This window comes from Schistocerca piceifrons, chromosome 2, assembly GCF_021461385.2.
Source record: "Schistocerca piceifrons isolate TAMUIC-IGC-003096 chromosome 2, iqSchPice1.1, whole genome shotgun sequence".
NCBI lineage: Eukaryota > Metazoa > Arthropoda > Insecta > Orthoptera > Acrididae > Schistocerca > Schistocerca piceifrons.
Genome location: NC_060139.1, coordinates 741994271 through 742021535, shown reverse-complemented (window position 1 = coordinate 742021535; position 27265 = coordinate 741994271). Strand labels below are relative to the sequence as shown.

At 38.4% G+C, this 27265-nt stretch overlaps 1 protein-coding gene across 1 annotated transcript in view; it reads right to left on the bottom strand.

Moving 5' to 3' along the window:
- Positions 1-25625, bottom strand: part of LOC124776938 (zinc finger protein 252-like) — a 77995-nt gene extending 52370 nt beyond the window's left edge. The window contains exons 1-4 of the mRNA XM_047252159.1: positions 24374-25625; positions 24208-24296; positions 13244-13361; positions 3088-3285 (exon numbers count right to left, since the gene is read on the bottom strand). Of these exons, the coding sequence (XP_047108115.1) occupies positions 3088-3285; positions 13244-13361; positions 24208-24296; positions 24374-25367 (1399 nt within the window). The 5' untranslated portion in view covers positions 25368-25625. The remainder of the gene's footprint in view (positions 1-3087; positions 3286-13243; positions 13362-24207; positions 24297-24373) is intronic.
- Positions 25626-27265: the final 1640 nt, after the last annotated feature.

The following is a 27265-nucleotide window of genomic DNA, read 5'->3' as shown; positions in this document are numbered from 1 at the left end:
ATGAAGATGATTGGGAACTGAAAGATTACTCAAAACATTCCTCAGAATCATTGAGATCCTTGGGAGAACAAACCGCAAAAAAAAAAAAAAAAAAAAAATATTCCACCTATATACAAGATTTACGAGACAGACAAAATACACCCAAGACTTCAAGAAAAATGCAACAATCCAATTCCAAAAAAGTCAGGTGTGAATATTATCATACCATCAGCTGAATAAGTGATGTTGCAAAGTACTAATACAAATTATTTACAGAAGAATGGAAACTAGGGGAAGACTAGTTTGTGTTCTGCAGAAATGTAGTAACATGCAAGGCAATACAAACAACATGACTTATCTTAGAAGACAACTGAAAAAAGGCAAACCTATGTTTACATCATTTGTAGATTTAGCTAAAGTTTCTGACAATGCTGACTGGAATACACTCTTTTAAATTCTTAAAGTAGTATAGATAAAACATAGAGAGTGGAATTTTACGTACAACTCCTACAGAAACCAGATGGCAGTTATAAGAGTCAAAGGGCATGAAAATGAGGCAGTGGTTGAGAAAGGAGAAAGACAGTGTTATAGCCTATCCCTGGTGATATACAATCTATACAGTGAGCAAGCTATGAAAGAAAGTAAGAAGCAATTTGGAAACGGAAGTAAAGTTCAGGGAGAAGAAATAAAAACTTTAAGGTTTGCCAATGACATTGTAAATCTGTCTGACACAGCAAAGGACATGGAAGATCAGATGACAAAATGGAAAGTGTCTTGAATAGCGGTTATAAGATGAAAATGAAAAAAAATAAATGGCGGTGATAGAGTGTAGTTAAATTCAAAGAAGGCATCACAATCGCCAAATTAGACAGATTGATTGGGTGATGAGGCAGGTTAAGGAACTAGAAAATGTAGGTTGGTAGGTCTGCAGGTCACAGAGCAGATTAGGCTTCCCACACAGCTCATCTGCAGAACGAGGCACCTCCCTCAGGTTTGACCCCACCTACCCAATGCAGTGATAATGCAGTAACAGAATAAATAATCCCTTCTAGCCACGTGGAGAGGAAATCTGTAAAAGGTAGAGTGAAAAGGTTAAAAACATAATGAACATCAGTAGGACTGACAATAGTACAATAGGATGACAGGAATAATACATTCAATAAGTAGGTGGGTACAGTTGAGTGTCTTCTGAGACTCAGCACGTGGCAGGTGAGTGTACCTCCCACAACCACCCAATTCCCGATCAGTTATAGTCAAAGTGTTAAAGATGTAAACAGAAACCACTATCCTCAGAGGAAGAAAAAAAAAATGAGTTCAATTGTACTTCTGTCATCAGCTAGTATGATAGAACCATTTTAAAATTTACTTGGGGAAAAGACTTCTCCAAGTACATTTTCAATATTCTCCACAAGTAACATCAGTTTGTAGATAGAAAGGATCCTTATCAGTCTGGGAGCAAACCTGAGCACGTTTTTGCAGTTAACTCGTTTTTGCTTTCCTCTCATAAGGGCCCACGGAAGGAAAATTCTCAGTACCATGAAAACCTGGAGAATTCAGGTCTGTCTGAAGAGACTGCTGGAACCTCGTGAAAACTGGCTAATAACTTTTGTCTTTTTCACTGCACAAGGTGTCTTCCTGATGGTGCCCACTCCTATCAAGAGCTCTTCTTAGGGTGTCACACAGCCAGAACTACGTTCATCTGGCTTTATGGCCAATGCCTTGAGTCACAGTGCCTGTAAATGGACAGGCACCTATTCCTAAGATTGTGTGAGCAGGTAACAGCTCAGGCATCAATAACACATTTCCTGTGGCCTGTCAGGGACTACCATCATATGGATACCTGACAACCATCCCCTTGTTGGGTATCAGAGGGACTTGCAGTTGGAGGTCAAAGTAAGATGTGAAATAAATAAACAAAGTTGGACAAGCCTTAAGTGATATCATACAAACAAGCTAAGTTGTCAATAGCGAATCTGTCCTAGAGACCAAATCTGAGAAAAGACATAGTCAGAGAATAATATTGTAGCGCAAGAAAGAAAAAGTACTGCACTGGTTTGGAACTCCATGTTTGCCACACACACGCTCACAAAAGAGTTGAGAGCCCCGGGGGTGGAGGGGGGACACAAAGTAGAGAGGATATAAAATGCAGACACACAATAGAAGAAAAGTGTTTCTGGAAAAAGATAAATATTTTAGCACGTAACATGAATTTATGCACTAGGGAGTTTCTCTGAAAGTATTTTTCTAGGGCATAGCCTTGCACAGAATTTAATGTGGATGATAAAAATTACAGACAAGAAGAGAATAGAAGCTTCTGAAATGTGTGCCACAGAAGAATGCCGAAGATTAGGTGAGCAGATCACATAACTACTGAAAAAGTAATGAACTGAAGTAAGAAGAGAAATAATTTATAGCGCATCATAACTAAAAGAAAGGTTTGGTTGATAGGACCACATCCTGAAACATCAAGGAATGGTCAGTTTAATGAGAGAAGTGCGACAGGTAAAAACTGCAGAGTGAGAACAAAATGTGACTACAGTAAGCTGATGTAGTTTGTGGTTGTTATGAAGAGATGAGGAGGCTTGTTCAGGATAGACCAGCATGGAGTGGCACATTAAACACCTCTAAGGACAACATTTAATACCTTTGCTGAGGTTGCTATGTAGCACCTCAAAGTACTCTCACTGTGATAAAGACTCACCAGAGAGCATTGTGTTAATTTCTTTCCATTCAAAATTCAGAAACATCCACAAATAGAAAGAGGAGGAAAATATCAACAAATTTATTTCACTTTACTGTCAAGTTCGGCATGCCAAATTAAACTGAAGTACTGAATACAGCACATACTCACTTTTGCTTAGAAACATCCACAAATAGAAAGAGAAGGAAAATATCAACAAATTTATTTCACTTTACTGTCAAGTTCTGTATACCAAATTAAACTGAAGTACTGAATACAGCACATACTCACTTTTGCTTTGCTAACTTCATAGAAAAATATAATACTACAGTACATTAATTTTCCAAGCATGAAACATTAATACCACACAACAGTGACAGCAAAATATGGAAAATTTCAACCTGAATACAAAAACAAATGCACTGTACCACATGTTTCACATGCAAATGGCTTCTCTCCCGTGTGTATTCGCTGATGGTTATGGAGTGTTGAAAGCTCCTTGAAGGCTCTGTCACATTCAGTACAAACGTGTGGCTTCTCATCACTGTGGTACAGCAAATGTTTATGATATGACTGTTGGAATGTAAATGTTTTATCACATATACCACATCTGTATGGCATTTCACCTGAAGAAAAGAAAGTTACACACAGAAATTGAAATTTCAGCTGTGAACAGTTCCACAGGACAATATGCAAAAGGACACACTAAATTTATGACTCTGCATGCAAAGTTCTATTACATTTAGCAAGAATAAGAAGTAAGAAATTTGATCAAGACACCATTCCACAGCCACACTCAATGAAACTTCTTTATTCACATTGCCAGCTATACAGGGTGAGGCAGGAAGTACAGGCCATCCCAAATATATCCAAAATGAGTAAATATACCAAGATGCCATTTGCTGAATTATTGCAGACAATGTAGCATATTTTCTCATGTACACAAGTAAATCTGAACATTTATAGCTAGAAAATTATAGCATTTTTAATGGAGCCACACACTTTTCTTCCTATGGTGCTGAAGAGAGTCTTTGAAGATGACTTCAGTCACATGAAATGTGGAACTTGATCACATAGAACAAGATAACAGTGCCACAAAACATTGTCCTGCTCTTTGGAGAAGAGCTCTTGCAAAGTTTTATCTTACTGTAAGCATATACATAACTCAGGTACAGTTCATGTGTACACATGTGTGCCTGAGGTCCTCAATCAGTGCTCTGCTGTCGAAGCACTCAGAGGACTTGCTTGTAAAGCTATTCAGATTTTCACAATTCATACCACAACTGAAAAAGTGGATATGGACTTTGTTTGTGATGAATGTCACCAAACTGTTGGAGCAGCAGTGAGGCTGTATCCGAAACATATCCAGACTGTGCCAAGCACACATAATCTGTCTTTGCAAACATTACAAAAAGTTCAAGTAATTGGCAGTCAAAGATAAAATCCATCAATGAAAAATAATAATAATCACAAAGAAACAGTTTGAAAGTGCGAGTGGGATGAGCCAAAGCAATGTAAAGATTTCCACTTTCCACATTTTGCTTTGTCAACAGGTTCAAAATTTGTTACACTTTTCCGGATAGCCTCTACAAAAACTGTGAAGTAATGTGGCGTTTCTATGCAAGATTCTGTTTATGGATGAAGCACTGCCTACAAACCATGGGGGCAAACCAATCCTCCCAACATGCACTATTGGTCAGTCGAAAAGCCATGCACTTCAGGAAACACACAATAACCTGTACTCTGTGCCCCAGTATATATGCGGGAAAATTGCAACAAGAGGTCCACAAGGAAAGTTTGACAGTTCTCGAATACACGAAATGCCTTATAACATGGGTCTTTGCCGCAATAAGTCCAGATGAAATTCAAAGTGCAACCTGTCTATCTGGCATTGCTTTATAGTGTTTATTAATGCTCAAGGTCCACCTATTTGAGTACTTCTATGCCAGTAACAATAACAAACACGTGAACCAAACCCACATAGCTTGTTTCTTTACATTTGGTGCAGTACAGCATGACAGTGGTTTGTGGTGCCCTTATCTTGCTACTATTGATCAAGTTTCACATGTTATGTCTTTGAAATAATCTTTGAGGGATCTTTCTAATGCCACAGAAAAAACTGTATGGTTCCAATTAAAACTTAAAAAAACTGTCATAATTTGGCAACTAAAATTATTAAAACTTACTTATATGCTATTTGTGGGCCAGGAGAAGGTCCAGCAGCAGCTTATGGGCATGTTATCTAATGTGGACACTACAGTATGAACTACCCATATTGGTTCACTTATCATCTAAAAGTGGAATGGCTGAAGTTTGCCAATACACTTTGCTACTCATGTTGCACATGTGCACAGGGCACTTTTGTCTTATCATGCCTCTCACTATTCTGACAGTGCTATTGCAGGAAGACTATAAAAACAATAAACTTGTATATCCCTTCACACAAGCAGAAATTAGGCAAATAATTTGAAGACTAAAAATGAAAAAATCTCCGTCAGATGGGATAACTGCCAAAACAATACAAGTGTTTTGTGACCAATTAGAACTGTACAATGAGTGTCTCTTGCAAGGAAGGATCCCTGCATCATGTAAAAATGCTGATGTAGTGATTATTAGTAAAGGACAAGAGAAGAACCCAATTATACCCAAATCTTACAGACCACTTTGCTTTCTAAATGTTCTCTTCAAGATACCTGAAAAACTATCATGCAAGAAACTAAAATCATAGACTGTACATGGAATGAGGCCTCACCAGTACAGGTGTAGAAGAGGAAAGTCAACTGAAGATGCAACCTACATTCACTATATGTACACTACAGCAATGATGATCAATATTACTGGCTGCCTTTCTTTGTTCGGCTTGTGGAGTTAGAGTATCCAGAGGTACTGTAAAACTGCCTAAAGAGCTATTGCCATGGGAGACATGCACCTTTCATATGCTCACGAATGGAATGACAAAGACTGTATCAAAAGGCTATTCACATGTATCCAGAGGTACTGTAAAACTGCCTAAAGAGCTATTGCCATGGGAGACATGCACCTTTCATATGCTCACGAATGGAATGACAAAGACTGTATCAAAAGGCTATTCACATGTATCCATGTGTGGTCGATTACAGAAATTACATGACAGCGGTAACGTAAGTGGAATGGTAGCATTTGCAAGTGACAAATTGAAGCAGTGACTCCAGAATAACTACAGATATGCAACACAGGGCTCCATGAACTTGACAGATGGTGTTCAAAGTGACACACTATCACTACCATCTCACAAAACTATGTACTTTCTGTTGAAAGGAAAAGAGCAAGGTATCTTAAAATAAAGTTAAACAATTTAATGATTAAAACAAGCATAGGAATGAGGTGTCTTGGACGAACATCATAATTTTGCGCATTATGTAGAGGAGCCAGACAGAAAAGATACAAATGTTATAAATAAAATTGAAGAGGTCAGTGGAAGAAAGTGATAACCCACATTTTGTAAGGGTTAGTCTGATCATGTGTTTTCTAGGGTCTATCTGGACAAGGGTGCTCTCATCTCTGTCCACAAGGTGACAGAAACAGGGGATCGGCTTAAGGAGATGGTGCCCAAGATATTTCCATGGGAGGAGATGAAGGTGCTGGTCAAGAGAGCAGCTGAGCTCTTCAAAACCACAGAGATATCAATCTGGGTACCGAACTTCTTTACGACATTTCTTCTAAGATGCTGTTTGAGAAAGTATGGGCGCAGATCCAGAAGGTCTCAACAGATGAATGGAAGGTAATCAACTGCAAGATTGAGCAGATGGCCAAACCCTTGTGGCTGAAGTCAGCAAGAAATTCCTTATGACAATGTGAGAACAGGACCCAAAATTGTACTAAGGGTTCTTGCAGGTTGCCATCAGGATAATCAAAGACATTGGAAGTGATCATGATGGCAAGCTGGTGGCTGCAAGTGTTGCAGATAAACCTGCAACACAGTAAAAGGGCAACTGCCACCCTGAGTCGCTTTCTAGGAACAGGACGTAGACATGGCCCTGATCCAGGAATCCTATGTGTATAAAGGATACGTTTCAGGCCCCAGAGAACTGGAGGTAAGTTGATTTATGCTAGGAATCTAAAAAACTCCAGAACATTCATTTATGTTAAAAATGGAATTTCATTCATGCAGATGGAGAACTTCTGTTATTGGGACTTAGATACCATCAGGATGAAACAATGGGAGGGAGATAGCATGAGGGAAATTGTATTGGCCTCAAGCTTTCCTTCCCTACGAGGACAGTACTACTCCTTCCCTGGCAGTTGCTCAGAGCAGAATAAACAACTGCTCGTTAGTTGTGATGCCAACATGCACAAAACAGTGTGGGGAAGCAGCGGCACCAACAACAGAGATGAGTACCGTCTTGAACACTTGATTGAGAGTAAGCTGGAGAGCCTGAATAGGGGCAGGGAATCTACATTCAGGAACATAAGATGGGAAGAAGTTATTTATATAACTTTTGGGTCTGTTCTAATAGGTGCCCACGTCAAACAATGGCATGTGATATTCATGTCATCCTTATCTGACTACATTTATATTAAGTTTGAGGTTGAAATGAGTATTAAACAGACCATGGCCTATAGGAATCCTAGAAGACACAGTGGGACTCTTATAGCATAAAGACTTGAACTCACACTTATCTGAATTCAGAACATTGATAAAGAATCCATTAGATTTGGAGGAAATGTCAGACACAGTGACATTTGTCATTATGACCTCATATTTAGAAAACGGAGCAATCACCGAGAAGTTTACAAACAGGGATGTACCTTGGTGGAACAATGGCCTGGAATGGCAAAGGAAGCAGGTAAGTACACTGTTCAACCTTGCAAGAAGGAAAGGACAAAGGGCAAAATATCGGGAGACCCTTGCAAAATACAACCTTGCAATTAACCAAGCGAAATTATGATTGCGAGGAAGTGGAGGGTACAACTACTTGTGCCAAACTTCACAAGATCTTCTGTAGAATAGCAACTAAGCCAAGCAGTACCCTGCAGGAGGAGGATGGTGAGTAAACAAGATCAGTGAATGATGCTGGATGTGTTCCTGAGAACTTAATGCCCTCAGTGCACTCTGGCAGACAACACAGACCGAGACTCAATTCCTGAGGCACTGGTTTACAGGTTATCAAAGGGAGAACTGGAATCTGCCAGAAAATGTGTTGATTTCAAACAAATCCAGTGGGTAGTGGAAATGTTTCAACCATTCAGGCACCACACCGATGGAATCTTTCATCACAACTGCAACAGTGAGGAAAGAATATCATTAGATTCATACATAGCCTGTTTGGCATCAGCCTATCAGCAGGAATCTTCCCTAATTCTTGGGGGATACAGGATTTTTTTCATCTTCAAGCTAATAAGAATCGATCATAACGAGGTCAAAGATATGAGACCGATCAGTCTGTCCTCCTCTCTTTTTAAAGACATTAGAAAAACTGTTTAGAGAAAGGATGCTAACTAAGGTTCCTTTCCATGTAAACCAACAAGCATATCAAACTGGCAGTTCATGAAACAGCACTTCACCTACTTGTTGGGAAGGCAAAACAAGCACTACACTTTCAGGAAATTGCTCTAAATACTAGATGCTGCTTTTGTCACGGATATGCAGACAAGTTAGTCTTAGTAATACTTGGCAAATTTATTAGTACTGTCAGAACTATGACACATAGTCATAGGAACTGGATCTAAGGAACTGGATCTAAGGGTCACCACCAAGAAAACTGTTGTGGTAGCATTTACAAGGAAGCATATTCAGCACATGTATGAAAATCTTAAGCTTCTTGATTAAACTCTACCCATAAGTAGGTAGTGAAGTATCTAGTGGTAACCCTGGATGTGAAATTATGTGGGAAAATTGGAAAATAAAGCACAATAATTTTATTTCAATAAGTTTAATACATAACAAAACAAATAATCACAAACAAACTTACATCTTTTACCTACTTTCCTATATAGTCACCAATGTTCTCAACAATTTCTCCCATTGTGGTACCAGTTTCATAGAAGCCTGTTTGGCTGGAGAATAACCATCTGTGGACTGCTGATTTCACTTCTGCATCTGTCGCAAAGCATTGGCTAACCGGGATTGTATTCATGGGACCAAACAATTCCAAAGGCGCAAATTCCGGACTTTATGGTGGATGCTAGAGCACCTTCCATCCAAATCTGGTGATTTTATCACGAACAGGAGCAGCAACATGGGGGCAAGCATTATCATGAAGAAGTTTGAAATCATCAGCATTAGTGTTGTGGCATTTGTCATGAAGAGCATGAGTCAACTTAACCACAGTGTTGATGTAGGCTGCAGCATTCATATTGGTCCCATGTTTACTGAAGTCCACCAATACTACACCATGCATATTCAGAACACTGTCACAAGCACCTTCCTAGCAAACTGAGTCACTTTGAATATTTTTCGTTCTGGGGCCTGCTTGGTTTCAGGCATGTAGTGGTATGCCCACAGCTCATCACAAGTGACAATTTCTTTCAGAAACTCATGTCCTCCTGTGGTATAATGCATTCAAATGATTCAAGCTTGTCATCATTCACTGTCCTTTGGTCATATGTAAGCACCCAGCGAGCATTAACTTTACGACATTGTAACATGTCATGAACAATATCGCACACCGCATCATAGGAAATGTTGAACTGCTGCAATAAATTTCGCAATTGCAAACACCAGTTGCTCAAAATTGCTGCATCAATGGCTCCAACATCCTGCAGGGTTGCAGCTGTTACCAGCTGCCCAGAGCATGGAGAATCACTAAGGTTCACATAGCACTCTTGGAAGAATGCACATCACCTGGAGACATGGCTATCATCCATACAGTCGCCCCCATACACATCACACATGTTTCTGCGAATTTTACTCGGTTTATGCCCTTTGGCCCACAAATATCAAACTAAATTTTGCTGCTCTTCACAAGCTGACAGCAGTACCATGTGCACCATGTTTGTTTAGCAGTTCAGGCATCTCTTGCTAGAGCTGCACATGAAAACAAAATACTCTCTGTAGCGCAAACTTCAGACTATATTGTCGGAAATTTCAACATTCCGCTGCAATACCAGGGAAGTAAAAATTATTGTGTTACTTTCCAATCCTCCCTCGTATCATGGACCCCTTAAATAAAGAAGTATGTTTCCAGGCAAATTATGAGCACCAGAATGGTCTGTGTGAAAAAACAGGGTCTAAACCCCAAGAGTATGTACTGTATATACTTCATTGTAACAAGATAAATGATAATTTATGGAGCAAACAATGCAACAAAAGGTGACTACTAAGGAGCTTGGCAAGGTGCCGAGACTGGACTGCTTAACCATAAAAGGCAGAATTAGCAGCACACCTGCTGCTTGGATGGACACAATGCTGGACATGCCCCATTACCCCTGTGGGTTCAAATGGAGGCAGCGGCAGGGGCATACAGGCTATTGTAAATAACTGGGAATGTTCAATAATATTGTGCAATAAAACTGTGGTTCAGAATGTTGGACGATTGACAATTGCTATCTACTGTATTGCAAGCAGAAACAAAAGGTGACTGAAAAATTGGTTCAAGGAGCAACAATGATCACTCATGAAAGCTTGGCAAGAGAATTGAGGATGAATAAAAAATGATCATCATAAATTCTTCTGTGTTGATGGTCCAACCTTTGGTACAGTACTGGAAATGATTCTCCTTCATACATTGGTCTCCCAGTACACAGGAACTTTCCCAGGTCCTTCCCTCCATCCTGGGCCCCCTGGATAAATTTCTGTGGACGCTCATCTCAATCATCAAAGAACACAATGAGAGACGCATTTCCATAAAGTCAGCACTTGTCTATTATGTAACGATGTATTGTTACAGTCAATTCCTTCAAAAACTTGAAATTTACAAGTACAGTTTCATCTTACAGTATTTGAGACAGTTAAGTGAACTTATCATACAATAATATTTGCATTAAAAGGATTATATTTGAGTAAGTAATGTATACACAGAGCTAAACATCTGTATATACTTTTATTCATAACTTTTTATCAATTAAATTTTTTAAAAACACCTTCCTTCATAGCCATTCCCTATATTTACTGAGCAACAAATTATACAGTTCATCAATCTTAACACTTCCTTTTGTACTCATCTGCCCTAACATGCCACAACGACTTATACCAGTGGTCATCAAACTGCGGCTCACAGGCTGAATGTGGCCTGATTAAATGTCTGTGTGGCCCGTGGTTCTCAACTGTACATTATTATGATATATGGCTGAAAATCATGGGTTGCACAGACACTTGATCGGGCTGCATTCAACCTGCAGGCCACAATTTGATGACCACTGATTTACACATTTCGATGCACTCTAATAATAATTTTCTTTCATCTTTTCACCTTTCATCTTGTCATTTTCACACAACAACAATAAACTAAACCAAATGTAACATAACCTCCCTGGTCTCTGGAGCACACAAGAGACTGTCAAAAGATATTTTCAATATAGCTCACAGAGGACAAAATATTCCCATGCGGCACAATAATTCTAGGCAGGACAATATATTTACAAAGTTTTTGATGTTCTCAATATTACTGAATAACCTCTCAACCTCATTCCTAGATGGTCAATATTATTGTGCATCAGGAAATATTGAGCAACATACTGCCCATCTAGGAGCTACTTTAGGATATCCTGAATCCCACACCATTACAGGCAATGTGGTAAATGCAGGAATGGGCAGGGAAATGCTGGTTGACTATGCAATAACTTACAGCTGCTTCAATAAGCCTTTCCAGGTAACAAATGAAAGGAGAAAGCTGTGGAAGAATGCACCATGACATCATGCAGTAAACATTGTCTGATTTACTGATGGATCGAAAATAGACAAAAGCACTGGGGGCTGGGTATACTGGTACAGTTTACACTAGAGAGCACAATCTCCCTGGGGAAGCTGGCCACGATATTTCAGGCAAAAATATCTGCTCTCAAGGTGTGCACGGAGGAGAATTTGCGTAGGTGCTATGGAGACCACAGCATTTACAATTATTTAGGCAGCCTAGCAGCTCTGAAATCTCTATTTGTCCCTGTAATGAGATCAAAGATCATTGTAAAATACCACAAAGCCCTTGTGAGACTAGAAGAAAGCAACTGGGTACACCTGCTGTGGGTCCCTGGTCACTCAGGAATCAGTGGTAATGATAGAGCTTACAAGGGTGCCAGTTGAAATGCAGCAACTCCATTTATTGAACCAGTACCTATGTTAACCATCACTAAGGTGACAGTAAAATTAAAACTATGAAACTGGATCAGAAAGGATGCAGAATATTGTACTGTGAATCAAAAACAAAAATATGGCAAGCTAATGATGCCAGCCATGTTTTAAAAGTTCTGTACTCCTAGGCTTGAACAAGAGACAGACTAAACTCATGGTAGAACTAATGACAGGCCATGGGAAGCGTACGAAACATTTACATGCAATGGTATGGGATACAGAGAAAGAAGCTCCTATGTGTAGGATATGTGGTTCGGGTGATAAAATTGTGCCACACAAAATCTTCCAATGCAAAGCTTTAGAGATTAAAAAAAGACAGAATATTTGGGTTATCAAGTCCTTAAGAAACTGTGTCTAATAAAGAACTAGTAAAAGGCATCCTACTATTCTTTAAGGGTGCTGGTCAGATGTACTAGAACCACAGGAATTGAAACCACACAATAAACCCTATTTGCGTGTGGGCAATAATGTGCTGGGACTGCTCATTTTTACCTCCCTGTTCAAATCAAATAAATCATGCAAAATGCTACTACAACTGTATCACTACAACATTTTAACTGTCAACACTGCCATGTGTTAGCAGCAAAGTTTCTTTCTTGATAACAAACAAAAATTGAATGCTGCTTCTGAAACTGGTAATGTGAATAAAGAAGTCTCATTGATTGTAGCTCTGGAACGATGCCATAATGGCTGCAGAACCATGAACCATGAATAAAGAAAAGTTTTGGAACAACGTAGGAGCAATCTTAGTCAGTCAAAACTTTTTCTGCTATGAGCAATATCATCCAAACACATAATGAAGTGCCTGTTGTTAATCAATGAAAATGTGAAGTGTACATCATGCCAGATTTTGATCATGAAACAAACAGCAACTAATAATATGACAATATGCATTGTTTTAAAAGAGTAAGTTTCAGTTATTAATTAAATCTTGATTTTCATATTTTTTAAATCTAATGTCAGATCAACTGTGACACTCCTCTTAAGAAATTCATACTCTGTCAACATTATGACACTCTTATGTCACACATTGACTGAAGACAATGTCAGGAAAAAGTTTTGGTGACAGTCACACTTATTATATTTTACAATTTCACAACAAACAAAAAAACTCAAGCTTATAGGCCAAAAGACTCTCTGCTTATGAGGCCGCATTTCAACTGTACTAGAAACTCAGTATTTGCTTAGACATTACAAAGCAAAAGGAAGAAATAAATCTTGGTCATTGTATTGCTGAAGGAAGTCTCTCGTCTAAGCCTGAAGATATTTAGAGAAATTGCCAAAAATTTTGATTAGAACATACAAAAGCAACAACTTACCTGTATGAAGTCTTTTATGCTTTTTAAGAAAATATTTTGTTGTGAATAGCTTGCTACATACATCACATGCCCATTGTTTTCCATCATGTGTCTTCATATGCTGTGTCAGATGATTTTCCTGATAATAACAAAATAAAAAAATATGTTAAATTGTAGTCAGTTTTCATTTCTTTCATAAATGTGAATGTGTATGCACAAAAATAGCAAAAAAATATAGTAAAGTATGTTTGCTTTCAAACTGAGTACGTAATAAGCTATGAAAATCTAAGAATACCAAGAAAACATGAGAAGACTTCAGGAGTTTCTTCAGATTTTTGTACACAACAGGGTTGTGTAAATAAAAAGAAGCTAGTAAATTGGAAATAAAACTGATTATTATTATGACAGTACTTATTCACAACATAGCCAAAGAGAAAGGGAAAAATCAACAGGATACAAAGATAATGAACATAGTAATTTCAATACCTGGATGAAAGGAAGTAACTGTCACTCCCTTGATTACAAAGAAAGGTTTTAAAACTAAAATAATTTTCAAGGTAATTTATAATAGCAAAATAAATAACAAGCAAGAAGATAACTGAAGTTCCTAATGAAACCCTCTCATTTAAAGATCTATATCCTCACTCTAGTGTCAAATCAACACACAGCTATCGTACATCTACTCCTGAAACCTAAGCATCTCATATTGTTTCTATGCATTTCCATTCCATACAATCTATAACAAAATCCTCAGTTGAATTCTAAATATTATTTTCTATTTATAAAATACTCCCTTTGTTTCTCCACGAGGGAGAAATTGGATCCTGAAAGTTACTTTCTTTTATGTCTTTCTTTATGCCTTGCAATATACAAGTACATTTGAATGTGTGGTGCTGCTGTCAGTACATATCACGTTACCTCATCCACAACATGTAGAAATTCATTTTCGGATTGTACTCAATGAACTTAGATGACTTTCTTAATGTGCTATATACACACAAAATACATAGATAACAAATTGGCAAGGTTAGAGTACGACTCATGCACTAAGGATTCCTTACAATCTTAGTTATGTTTATAGACAGTTAACTGATTCCAAAAATCAAAGATTTTTTATGATTTTTGCCCTTTTTTTTTATCACCGAGGGACTGTAGACGTCATTATGTGACATAAATTGCAACTTGACATGTGTACGTGTTCCTGACAAAGAAGGGTTTCAAACAGTCCGGCAGACAGACAAAGTGATCCTATAAGTGTTACGCTTTTACCGATTGAGGTACAGAACCCTAATAACTTCATCTTTTTCATTTACTTGTGAACATTCTGTAGTACTAAGGAATTTGGACCCACTGTTAAAGAACTTCTTACATCAGTTCACCAACAGCATGTTTAAAGACTAATAGGATTACGTTACCATGTGATACTATAGACTTTCTGGAGAAGGAACATGATACAAACAAGCACTCTTTTCTCAATGGTTTCTAACATAGAGTAATTTGTCACTAGTAGAAATATAAGCAGCAAATATGAGGTAAATGAACATATGATTGCTCATGTTTTATGCCTCATTACCCTTTACAATTCCTATTAAAAAATTCCACTTCCAATTTTGATGTATTTTGAAGTTCCAATTAACATAATATCAGCTGCTGTCCACATTACAATATTCTGTAAAACATACATAAACTTTAAATATTGTTGTTGTTGTGGTCTTCAGTCCTGAGACTGGTTTGATGCTGCTCTCCATGCTACTCTATCCTGTGCAAACCACTTCATCTCCCAGTACCTACTGCAGCCTACATCCTTCTGAATCTGCTTAGTGTATTCATCTCTTGGTCTCCCTCTACGATTTTTACCCTCCACGCTGCCCTCCAGTACTAAATTGGTGATCCCTTGATGACTCAGAACATGTCCTACCAAACGATCCCTTCTTCTAGTCAAGTTGTGCCACAAACTCCTCTTCTCCCCAATTCTATTCAATACCTCCTCATTAGTTATGTGATCTACCCATCTAATTTTCAGCATTCTTCTGTAGCACCACATTTTGAAAGCTTCTATTCTCTTCTTGTCCAAATTATTTATCATCCATGTTTCACTTCCATACATGGCTACATTCCATACAAATACTTTCAGAAATGACTTCCTGACACTTAAATTAATACTCGATGTTAACAAATTTCCCTTCTTCAGAAACGCTTTCCTTGCCATTGCCAGTCTACATTTTATATCCTCTCTACTTCGACCATCATCAGTTATTTTTCTCCCCAAGTAGCAAAACTCCTTTAATACTTTAAGTGTCTCATTTCCTAATCTACTTCCCTCAGCATCACCCGACTTAATTCGACTACATTCCATTACCCTCGTCTTGCTTTTGTTGATGTTCATCTTATACCCTCCTTTCAAGACACTGTTCATTCCGTTCAACTGCTCTTCCAAGTCCTTTGCTGTCTCTGACAGAATTACAACGTCATCGACGAACCTCAAAGTTTTTATTTCTTCTCCATGGATTTTAATGCCTACTCCGAACTTTTGTTTCCTTTACTGCTTGCTCAATATACAGATTGAATAGAATTGGGGAGAGGCTACAACCCTGTCTCACTCCCTTCCCAACCACTGCTTCCCTTTCATGTCCCTCGACTCTTATAACTGCCATCTGCTTTCTATACAAATTGTAAATAGCCTTTCACTCCCTGTATTTTACCCCTGCCACCTTCAGAATTTGAAAGAGAGTATTCCATTAAACACTGTCAAAAGCTTTCTCTAAGTCTATAAATGCTAGAAACGTAGGTTTGCCTTTCCTTAATCTTTCTTCTACGGTAAGTCGTAGGGTCAGTGTTGCCTCACGTGTTCCAACATTTCTGCGGAATCCAAACTGATCTTCCCTGAGGTCGGCTTCTACCAGTTTTTCCAATAGTTTGTAAAGAATTCGCGTTAGTATTTTGCAGCTGTGACTTATTAAACTGATAGTTCGGTAATTTTCACATCTGTCAACACCTGCTTTCTTTCGGATTGGAATTATTATATTCTTCTTGAAGGCTGAGGGTGTTTCGCCTGCCTCATACATCTTGCTCACAAGATGGTAGAGTTTTGTCAGGAATGGCTCTCCCAAGGCCGTCAGTAGTTCTGATGGAATGTTGTCTATTCCCGGGGCCTTGTTTCGACTCAGGTCTTTCAGTGCTCTGTCAAACTCTTCACGCAGTATCACATCTCCCATTTCATCTTCATCTACTTCCTCTTCCATTTCCATTATATTGTCCTCAAGTACATCACCCTTGTATAGACCCTCTATATACTCCTTCCACCTTTCTGCTTTCCCCTCTTTGCTTAGAACTGGGTTTCCATCTGAGCTCTTGATATTAGTAAAGCAATTTCCCCCTTGTCCAAACGTTTTGCCAGTAAATTTCAACATTTAGAATGTTTTGCCAGTAAATTTCAACATTTAATCACACTTACAAATAATCTTGTGGAGAAAAGTTAGGTGGCCTCGTGGCCAGGCACAAATACATTCACAAGGGAAACATTAAGGCACAATAGGGCTACCATTAGCCACCAGGAATGTGTGAAAATTCCATGCTGGCACATTCGCTCCTTGTTGCCACAGGAACACCTTCCAACTGTAGTTTTTGTAGGCCAAGCCACAACTATCAAGAATCAACACAGCACCTTTTTGCACCAGCTGTGTGTATTTCTTTTGCATTAAAGTTGCCAATATGGCAATCATCCAGAGTTTAAAACAGTGGTATCTTGGAAACCATTCAGAAAGAAATAGTCTATATGTTGATGTGATATTTCCCCTCCAAAACGACTCACATTATCGATTCGTAATATATATCTGTTAACGCTCAAAAACCACATATATGACACTGAAAGAATATTATGTATCAACACAAGTTTCCATAGGTGAGATCATTTCACTGAAATTCTTCTGGATATGTTGTCTAATTAAAGTATAAAATACTTGAACACTACATGCAAAACTGAGTATGGCCAATTTTGTAACCTCTCACAGTACATTGTTGGGTTTTATTGTCTCAATGATGTCTGCCGTAGCTAAGATGAAGAGTAAGGGGCTCAGTGGGTCACCTTGCAACACTCCAACTGTTTGCTGTATTAGGCTGGGCTTATCTATACCATCATGTATTTTCACCCAGTTGTTAGTGAGAAGATCTCTAAGGATTGGCAACAGGTAATGACTTGGGCTAAAGGTGGTTTTCAGTTTCTTCATTAGAATGGATCTATTGATTGTATTGAACGCCTTAGTGTAGTCTGTGAAAATTGCATGGAGCTTTCCCCCTCGGTTCGCTAAGGCGATTTCTATATTGGTTTGGAGACAGTGTACAGTTCGTGTCATTGATCTTCCATGTCTGAAACCAAACTGTAAATTGGGGAGTTTCCCACTGATGATATCTCTAACATTAACATCGCAATTTACTGTCCAATCAACATCTACTTCTTCAACTGACTGTGGTTGGTTCAATACGGATACTCATGATCTTGAATAGTGAATGATTTCATGAGAGTTCATTATGAAACCTCTCAAAAATTAAACTCTCGATGGTTAGAAAAATATTTTATTAAATTTAACACTGACAGCATCAAGTCCTCATGGCAGATCTGATGATGTGTCATAGCATTACACACACACACACACACACACACACACACACACACACACACACACACAAAAAAAACCATTAATTGCAAATAACAGCTTGCCTGCATTATCACTGAATGGGTACAGCAATTCTTTCTAAGTAGATACACGTCTGCATCAACATAAATGATTACAGGGTAAGCACATACACAGAAGTCAGAATGCCAACTCAGATGTAACATTTGGGTTGAAAATGCTTGTTGAATGTGTAAAATACTTCCCTGCCTGTGACTTATTTTCCAAACCAGAATCCTAGGGACCATTCTGACCATCAGTTGAACAATATACAGAAAAGAAGGTTTGAAGTGGACAGGAAGGTCTTTTGGAAGGGTCAATCTATGGGAAGAGGAAGTAGTCCTACCATATGATCTGCGAGTCAGGAGAGGATAGTAAGTCTATCTTTGCACTGCAAAAAACTCCGTCCATAGGTTGTGGTTGGCCCATCGGTGCTGTACAACCACTGTATGCTCCTCTGCCAATGGCATCATTGGACGCTGCATGGAGGGGCGTAGGGTCAGCACACCGCTCTCCCAGCCGCTGCCAGTTTTTGTGATATAAGAGCCGCCACTACTTAGTTGAATAGCTCCTCAACTAGCATCACGAGGTTGAGTGCACCCTTTTACAGTCCTCCCACCAAAGCAAAATCCTTAGCAGTCACTGGAATCAAACCCATGTCTTCTGCATGGCAATCAGTGGTGCTGACCACTTAGCTATGGAGGCAGACTTTTGTGCTGAAATTAAAAATATTTCCTGGAATTAAAGGTTTGAATAATCATTGGTATCAAAGACCTACTGCACCAAAGCAATAAAATCTTGAGAAAACCTCTCTATAAACTTTCAATAACCCTGTCTGTGACTTTTACTTTCACATACACCTTTCGTAACCCCTAGAAAATTTAATTCTTACACAAAGTAGCACACAGGAATTCCTCCAACACATTTAAAGTGAGTACTTGGGGCTAAGGAATGAAACCTACATAGAAAAACAGGTATTTTAAGACTGTGAATAGCAGCAGGGTAGCTTATTAGGACCAACCACTAAACCTCTAATTATATACAGAATCAAATTCCAGTGCTTAAAAAAGCTTCAAATTTTTGATTACACTACAAATGAGTTAATGTATCACAAAAGATTTGAAATTATGCTCAAAGTATACTGGTAGTCAGTAAGCGCCCTCATTATGAAACACTAGATGAATATAGTCGGGGTAAATTGCGCTCCATTTTAAGAAAAAGCAAGAGTTTCTTGCATCTCAATGTTTATGACATCACATCTCCTGAACTACATGTCTTACGATGACATAATTTTGCAGATACATTCAGTGACATGTTTAAATACTGCCTGCAAAGTGTGTTGTGAACATATTTAGTGTTGAAGAACAACTAAATTAAAGCATCATGCCTGATGCTGAAATTTTGCTGTGTGAACAGTGAAAATGCAGTAAGCGATAAATTGTTTTCCTCTTATCATTTTGTATGGGGGGGGGGGGGGTCAGCAAGAAAAAGTTTTCAAATTATATGTAAAGTTGGTTGGAAGTCACTATGTGGTTTCATTCTTAAATACTGGATGAATAAAGTCTGGATGTTTCCACATCATCAGTTACGTAACCTCAAGACAAAGAGACAATTTCTACCTGTAATACTTGTGTATTGTATTAAACTTTTAACATAAGACTATACCTCTTAATGAGTAGGTAATGACAGCATTTTAAAATTTTTAAATCACTACTGAAAACCAAATTTTGTTGCTCCTGGAAGCCATTGGACAGTCGACTTGCAACTGGTACTAGGTTCCCGGATAGTGGCTTATAGTCAACTGATTTGGCTCACATTTGGCAGGTCACTTGTGTACAACCTAAAATGAAAGACAAAGACTCTTCAGGAATTTTGCCTTTCAATTTTTGAGAAAATTGATCCCAAAAGTTCTTGACACAAAATCAACTTGGAACTAACTGGACTGAGAGAGAACTGAAAATTGAGCACCGAGCCTTTTCAACAAAATACATGGTCGAATCAGATTAATGTGACCACCATTTACGTTCTGTGTCAACACGCAATAACCACTCACAGGTGCAAGGGGGTAGCACTAGCGGTGGCAGGTATATAAAGTGTGTCGGGGCAATGCAGAGAACTGTGCAATCGTCGTTTAAATGTGGGAACAAAGCAATTTATCTGACATTCAAAAGGCCATGATCATTGACTTTCAGGCCAAGCGTGGGAGCATTTATAAAACATTTAAGTTTGTAAACTGATTGCATGCCACCGTGGTTAAAGTAGGCCATGCTTTGCAAAATGATGTTATCTGAAATTGGCATTGAGGCAACTGTCGTGCAGCAAGAGGCATAGATGATTGGGGTGAATGACAGCCACAGACATGAGAACTGGGTAACAGATGTGCAACTATTGAGCAACTGACCACCCTGATGAACCAAGAGGTTACCAATAGTGTCTCCTCAATGCTCAATCAGCAAATGTTGCTGCATATGGGCCTATGCAGCAGGTGTCTGGTTCATGCACTCATGCTGTTCATCGGTGATGAAGGCTGGAATTTGCATGCCAACATCACAACTGGATGTCCAATGAGTGGCAACAAGTGGCCTTTTCAGGTGAACCACATTTTATGCTATACAGGTGTGAAATATCTGAAAGCAACCACCCTGCAACAATCATCGGAATAGTCCAGGGCAGGAGAGAGATGTTATGGTCTGGACAATGTGTTTGTTTTGTCATTCGCAAGGTGATCTCATAATTCTGGAATATATAATGGATCAACACAGGTATGCATCTATCCTTGGGGATCATGTCCACTCCTAGATCCAATGTGTTTTCCTCAGCAAGATTGCACCTACCAGCAGGACAACACAATGTGTCACACACGTGTGTGTTCCCCTGGCTACCAAACTGCTAGGATTGAAACCCTGCATTGGGCTGTTTGCACCTTGGATCCTCAACTGAGAAACTTAGCACAGCTGACCACAGGGCTGGATTCTTGACTCTCTTTCTGTATGTCTAGCAGCAGCAGCAGTCTGCTCTGCAAAAGGTGGTTATTCAAGGTTTTGACAGACAGTCACATTAATGTGACTGGGCAGTGTACATGGGATCCAGAAAAGCATATTTTCCTATAAGTTGAGGAAAGGAATTTTTTGGGTGCCGCTTATGTACTCGTAAGAACTGTGCCATTAAATGGAAGTGCCACTGGCGTAGCAACCAAGGCACCTGGCTAGGGAGGAGAGAACCTGTGTTTGATTCCCAATTGCATTCTACAGTCTGTCTTTCTTTAACACCCCCCCCCCCCCGCCCCCCCCCCCCACACACACACACACAAAAGCTGGTAGGAATAGGAGGGTTAATAAGATAAGTAAATCAATGAAGAATAACAACAAAATGAGCAAATAAATTACTCAAATAACTTGGATTAGTAAAGAATTAAAATTGTAAGCCTTGTTGTATGAACACAATTCTGAGAAAGATTGCTGCAAAGACGAGCATTCTAAACATATTATCACATAAGGGAGAAAAAAATAATCCTTCTCCACTTGATACTGTACATAAAATAACACATTCGTATATGGTCCAATATTCCATCACAATGTCAGGAAAACTGTTCTCAAACTTTTTCCTGTGCTTATAAGAAACTAATGATTAATTTGGCCCTTGGGGTACAGAAGAAGTCAATCGTTTAACCAACTTGTTAAGGGGATGTTTACTTCACTTGCATCAAATCTGGGAAATACAAAAATTCAATTTACAAAACATATCTTGAGAACATTTTACAACCATATGTTGCTGGTGACAGGTTTTGTTGATATTGGATTCCTGGGGTGGACAACTAACACAGTCATGTGCGACATCCACAGCAGAAATAATACCACCAAACAGCCGTGTGATGTTTATTCTTATCACCAAGTTAAAAACTTGATTTCAATGCTTCAAAATTACAGTCTGCTTCTTGAAACCCAACAGGAATAACACAAACAACCAGATGCAATAAATTTCACAGCACTATTCATGATCAATTTTCAGCACTGAGTTTTCTGATAATGTTATTGTATGTGTGGTATGCATCACAATTAATTCCCAGCAGAAATATTTTACAATTTAAAGCAAGTTTGTATTCATTTGAATCTTCAGGAGGAACAACATAGTTGTGCAAATACTATATTCATTAGATGTTCTTGATGTTATGAGTATTTTGCTTCAAGTGTTTATCCAACAAGTACCATCCATTAAATCATTGTTCAAAAGGAATTGAGAACAGGTACGATATTTAGTGAAACAAACATTGTAAATCAACCAGGATAAAATTTTAATTTTTTACTAACGCAAGTCATTTGAGAAATTTATTTGCCTACCTTGTAATTGTTTTCTATCAATTTACTTACCTTAGTAATCCTTCTATGCCTACCAGTTATGAAATGGGGAAAAAAAATTCAAATAAAAGGAAAACTGCAGAATGCAACTGAGAATTAGACACAGGTTCTTTACTCTCATATGGCTTGGTCGATATACCATTGGCGTTTTCCTTGAACAGCGTTTACCTTATGGGTATATATAAGCAGCAGATAAAAAAGTTTCTTTACTTGACTTCTGAAAATATGCTTTTGCAGATCCTATTTATGTTTATGAAATACACTTAATCATCTACCGATACCATCGATACTTACTCGATTGTGCGTCATGAAATTTAGGGGTAGTTTTTCCAAAAATGGGGGGTTGTTGAGCCAAAATATCTGAGGGTCTTTCATTTTGGGTCGCAAACAAGGGATCTGCCAAATATGAGCCGAATCAGTTGGTCGTGTCTGAGGCCTTCCCTTGTTAGCAATATAGATGCTGTTCCTGGTATATACCAATGACTTTCTAAATAGTGTTATTCATAGCAAAAAAAATTTTGTTGTTGATGATAGCAACATTCTAGTCACTGGGAAAAAAAATACTCTTTCCAAAGAATCCAAATGAAACCTGCAAAGCTGTTAACAATATGCAATAAATTTGCATTGAACAAATTGCCATGAAATTCAGTTCGAAGAAGGAAAATGTTACTATAAAAATTTAGGTAGCAGTCTACCTCTAAAGACAGCATAACTGACACTGAATTTCTGGGAATGAATATTGATTCTCAACTGAAATGGTATGAACACACAAAAGACACCTGCAAACAGAGGGTTATCCACATCTTGTGGCCACAGAGTCATGTCATCAATGCGTAAAAGCCAGTGCCTTCTAGTTACCTACTAATCGCACCTGCATTCAATTCTTAGCTATGGAATAATTTTATGGTGAACAATGGCACAAAATACGAATAGTTTCAAACTACAGTAACGGGACATTGTAACAACAATCAAAAATAGTAATGAGACTCATTGTAAGGATTTAAACTACACCATACAAATGCATTTTCCAGTCAGTTACACACAGGAACAATAATTTTCATAATTACTGCACAAACATCTTTATTCATGACCATGGAATAAGAGCTAAACTGAACTCGTATCTACCTAGAAAGACTAAACAAAAAAACTCAAAACAGCTTTTTTTTCTATTATGGAAGAAAATTGGACAACAAAAAGGAGATTATTAAATGAACTTATTTCCAGTGAAGGATTACTTCTCGATAACACAGAGTTGGGGTGACTTCATTTCATAACACACTTTTGCACTAGGACATCTTTCCTCCTTGCCCCCCTCCCCCTTCCAGCAAACCTTACACCAAAGCTCAGGAATGGATAAAGCTGACATGCTCTCTCTGAGCTAAACATCTCACCCATTATGTAGGGATGGTGTGTCAGTTTTTCATGAAAACAAATTGGAAGCCATGGTACACATAGCGGAAAATCCATGTCATTGTCAGCAGAGGAAACAAGAAGAGCAATAGAGTAGCACGTGCAGTGGTTGGTGCTGTGAAATGAGCGACCGGTGTTGCATTATGAACATAAAACCAAGGCAGTATCATACAATAGTGATAAATGGAGGAACTTTGCACTGCTTTAAACAGACTGGCCTTGTATTCAAACACATGGAAGCTCTAATCACCACTGGCCACCCTAATTTCCTAATACCAGAAAGATTCTTATTATAACAACACAAACAATTAATTACCTGCCTCATCCTTGTCAACCTAGCATTTTTAACTATGTAAATTCCTATGTACATATATTAAGTGTTATTTTTCCCATGTTCACTAATTGTAACACTGTGTGTGTGTGTGTGTGTGTGTGTGTGTGTGTGTGTGTGTGTAAAATACAGGTTTTGTGTACCATTACACTGTCTACAAAATATTTATGTGACGGACTGTAAAATAACCTGCAATTTCAAACCGGTACTGTGGCATACCTTCTTAAAAGATTTGTCACATGTACTGCAAGTGTAACTTCGATCATCTTTGGCACGTTGCTCATGCTGACTGAATGTCTCCAGTCTTCCTGCAAACATTGACACCATTACTTTTCATGCAAATTATTGTCGTTTATGAAGAATTGTGCTGCACAATCTGTATTACCTGCTGGGAAACCATTGTGAGCTACCCGAACATGCACCATTAGACTCCCTTTCATTCTGAATGATTTAGGACACAGAAGGCAAGGATAGTTTTTCACATCGCCAACGTCTGCATTATCAGATTCTAAAGCTGAATCACTGCTTCTGGGGCTAAGATCTGAATGAATCAATTGCTTATGCATTTCCAGAATAGTATCTTCAGTAAATGAGAACTGACAAATCTCGCAAACTGCTGAGCTATTAGTACAGTGTCCTGAAGATCCAAGTTGATTCGCTATTCCGTTGGACGGGCGTTTCTCTGTGGTGGACTCGCTGTCAGTTACTTTGGTTATCGGCATCGCAATTTCGTCAGCACATGCTCTTTTACTTTCAGAGGGTAGCAAGTCGTAAATATTTTGCTGGAAGCTTTGAGTGACCGTCGGAGACGCTTCTGACTCTCTCAACTCTTTAATACTCGCTTCGTTATTGCTGATTATCGCACAACTGCTCCCTTCTTGCGTGTTTTCAGACGTACTCACAACTACTGCATCATCAACAGCACTCCTACTATCGTCGATGGCTGCACACACTTCACGGACACAGTCACCGTGTTCAAATGTCAAATTGTGTATATTACATGTGGTCTGTGAACTCTCTTCCTCTTTGTTCTGTCTGCTATCTTCGTCAACTGGTGAAGATACACGAAAGTCGGCAAATGAATCGCAAATGATTAATGGTTTCTTCAAATTTAAGGATAAAGGCCCAGCGACTTTGGGTGATAATACAGATTGCTCTTCTATTGAGGTAAATGACTGGACTCCTTTTATATGTTGCCCACGAAGTATGGAATGGCTAAATAGATGTATTGTAAATTTATCGAGCCCTCTCAAAACATCATTGCAGACAGGGCAGAGGAACTCTCTCGTCGAAGCATATAAAAGACCATGACACAAAGAATCGACGTTAATGAAGCCCGGCTGAGTACAAATGGGACATGCAAGAAGCGATGACTCCATGTCTGGAACATTCACATGGCTCGTCTGCAAACATAAACACCTTAGAAACAGTAATTTCTACGTCTACAATTACATGTCACAAAACAAGGTTAGCTATCGTAGTTTCCAAAGCCATTAGAAAAGTGGTAAACAAAACACTATTTTCCACAGATGAAACGTTTTATTTATTTATTTGACCTGGCTTATACACCGTTTAGACATTCCACTGTAATATCATATATCTTGTATATATAATAATGGCTTTTCGTGGTATAATTAATCTGTAGTGTCCGTTTCAGGGTAACGTCGATTAAATCATAGTTGACGGAACGGGACGTCAAAACATTCCACAATGCACTTCAAATGCCGGCTCCAACGAGTTAAAATTTTAACTCGTTGGCCAGCTCTACAAACAGGCTGTCAACGGCACGGAACTTCAAAGTTTCTCGGACTGAAGGTTTTGACTTTTGACACTGCTGTTGGTGGAGGGAACTGCATCGTCGTAACCGATTTGCGTCACATTCACTCATGTTATGATAGTTGTGCTTTTGAATCTTGCTAGTATTTATTTCATTATTCTGCTTTGTTTTCGCGACAAACTGCAAATATTTTTATTGTCCCATCACATACAGACTTAAATCACAAGATTTAATGTACAGGGGACTCGTCAATAGCGCAATTACAATTTATGTATATTACAGAAACAATAATTATTAACTTGTAATTTACAGAGACTGTGTGTCATCCAACAACAGCAGTATTACTGTAAAAAGAGAGAATATTTATTACATTCATTTATGAGGCATAAAACTTCTAACCTTAATTAACAAAACATTTCAGCCACTTGATTCCTTGCTCAGACTGTCATATAATCATTAAGAAATTCTTCTAAGGAATAATAACATTTCTGTACTAACAACTGTCATAGTTTTGCTTTAGATGTCCCATCTCCATGAGAGGATTTATTTCTTTTCAGAATGTTGTAAATTTTCATGCGCATGTCTTCTGGCGTTTGCGCAAACAGCTTTAATCTATGAGTGGGAAGCATGAAATGCTCCTTGTTCCTAGTATTGTATTGATGTTTAAAGTTATTCTCTATTAATACCAGCTGTAACGGTATGTAATGGGCTTTAAGATACAAATGTGCCGATAGGCAACATTTGTTGTGAACGAGCCTTAATTTTTATTTTTATTTTCTTTTGTTTCGTTGGTATGACAACTGACAAAGCTATTTAGTAATTAGTATACATCAAGTCATGGAACAAACAACATCATATGTTATCATCGTGTTAACAATGTCGAATTTTGTACCAGAAAGTGATGATTTGCGAAAAGCATTAATTTTTTGTTTTCATTTGAAAAAAAGTGCTGCAGAGTCGCATCGAATGCCTGTCGAGGGATATAGTGATCTATCAGAAGCAACATGCAAAAAATGGTTTCAACGGTTCAGAAATAATGGTTTTGATGTAAGAAACGAAGAACGTGGAAGACCGCCAAAAAAGTTCGAAGACGCCGAATTGCAAGAAATATTGGATGAAGATGATACTTTGAGTCAGAAGCAAATGGTAACAATGCTAAATGTTGCACAACAAACAATTTCTGACCGTTTGAAAGCTATGGGAAAGATCCCAAAGTGTGGAAAATGGGTGCCACATGAATTGAATGAAAGACAGACGGAAAACCGAAAAACCATTTGTCAAATTTTGCTTCAAAGACATGACAGAAAATCAATTTTGCATCGAATTGTTACTGGCAGCGAAAAATGGATTTATTTTAAGAACCCAAAACGGGAAAAATCATGGGTTAATCCGGGACATACATCAACATTGGCTGCAAAACCAGATCGATTCGACAAGAAGACAATGCTCTGTGTTTGGTGGGATCAGAAGGTGTGGTGTATCATCAGCTTCTAAAACCTG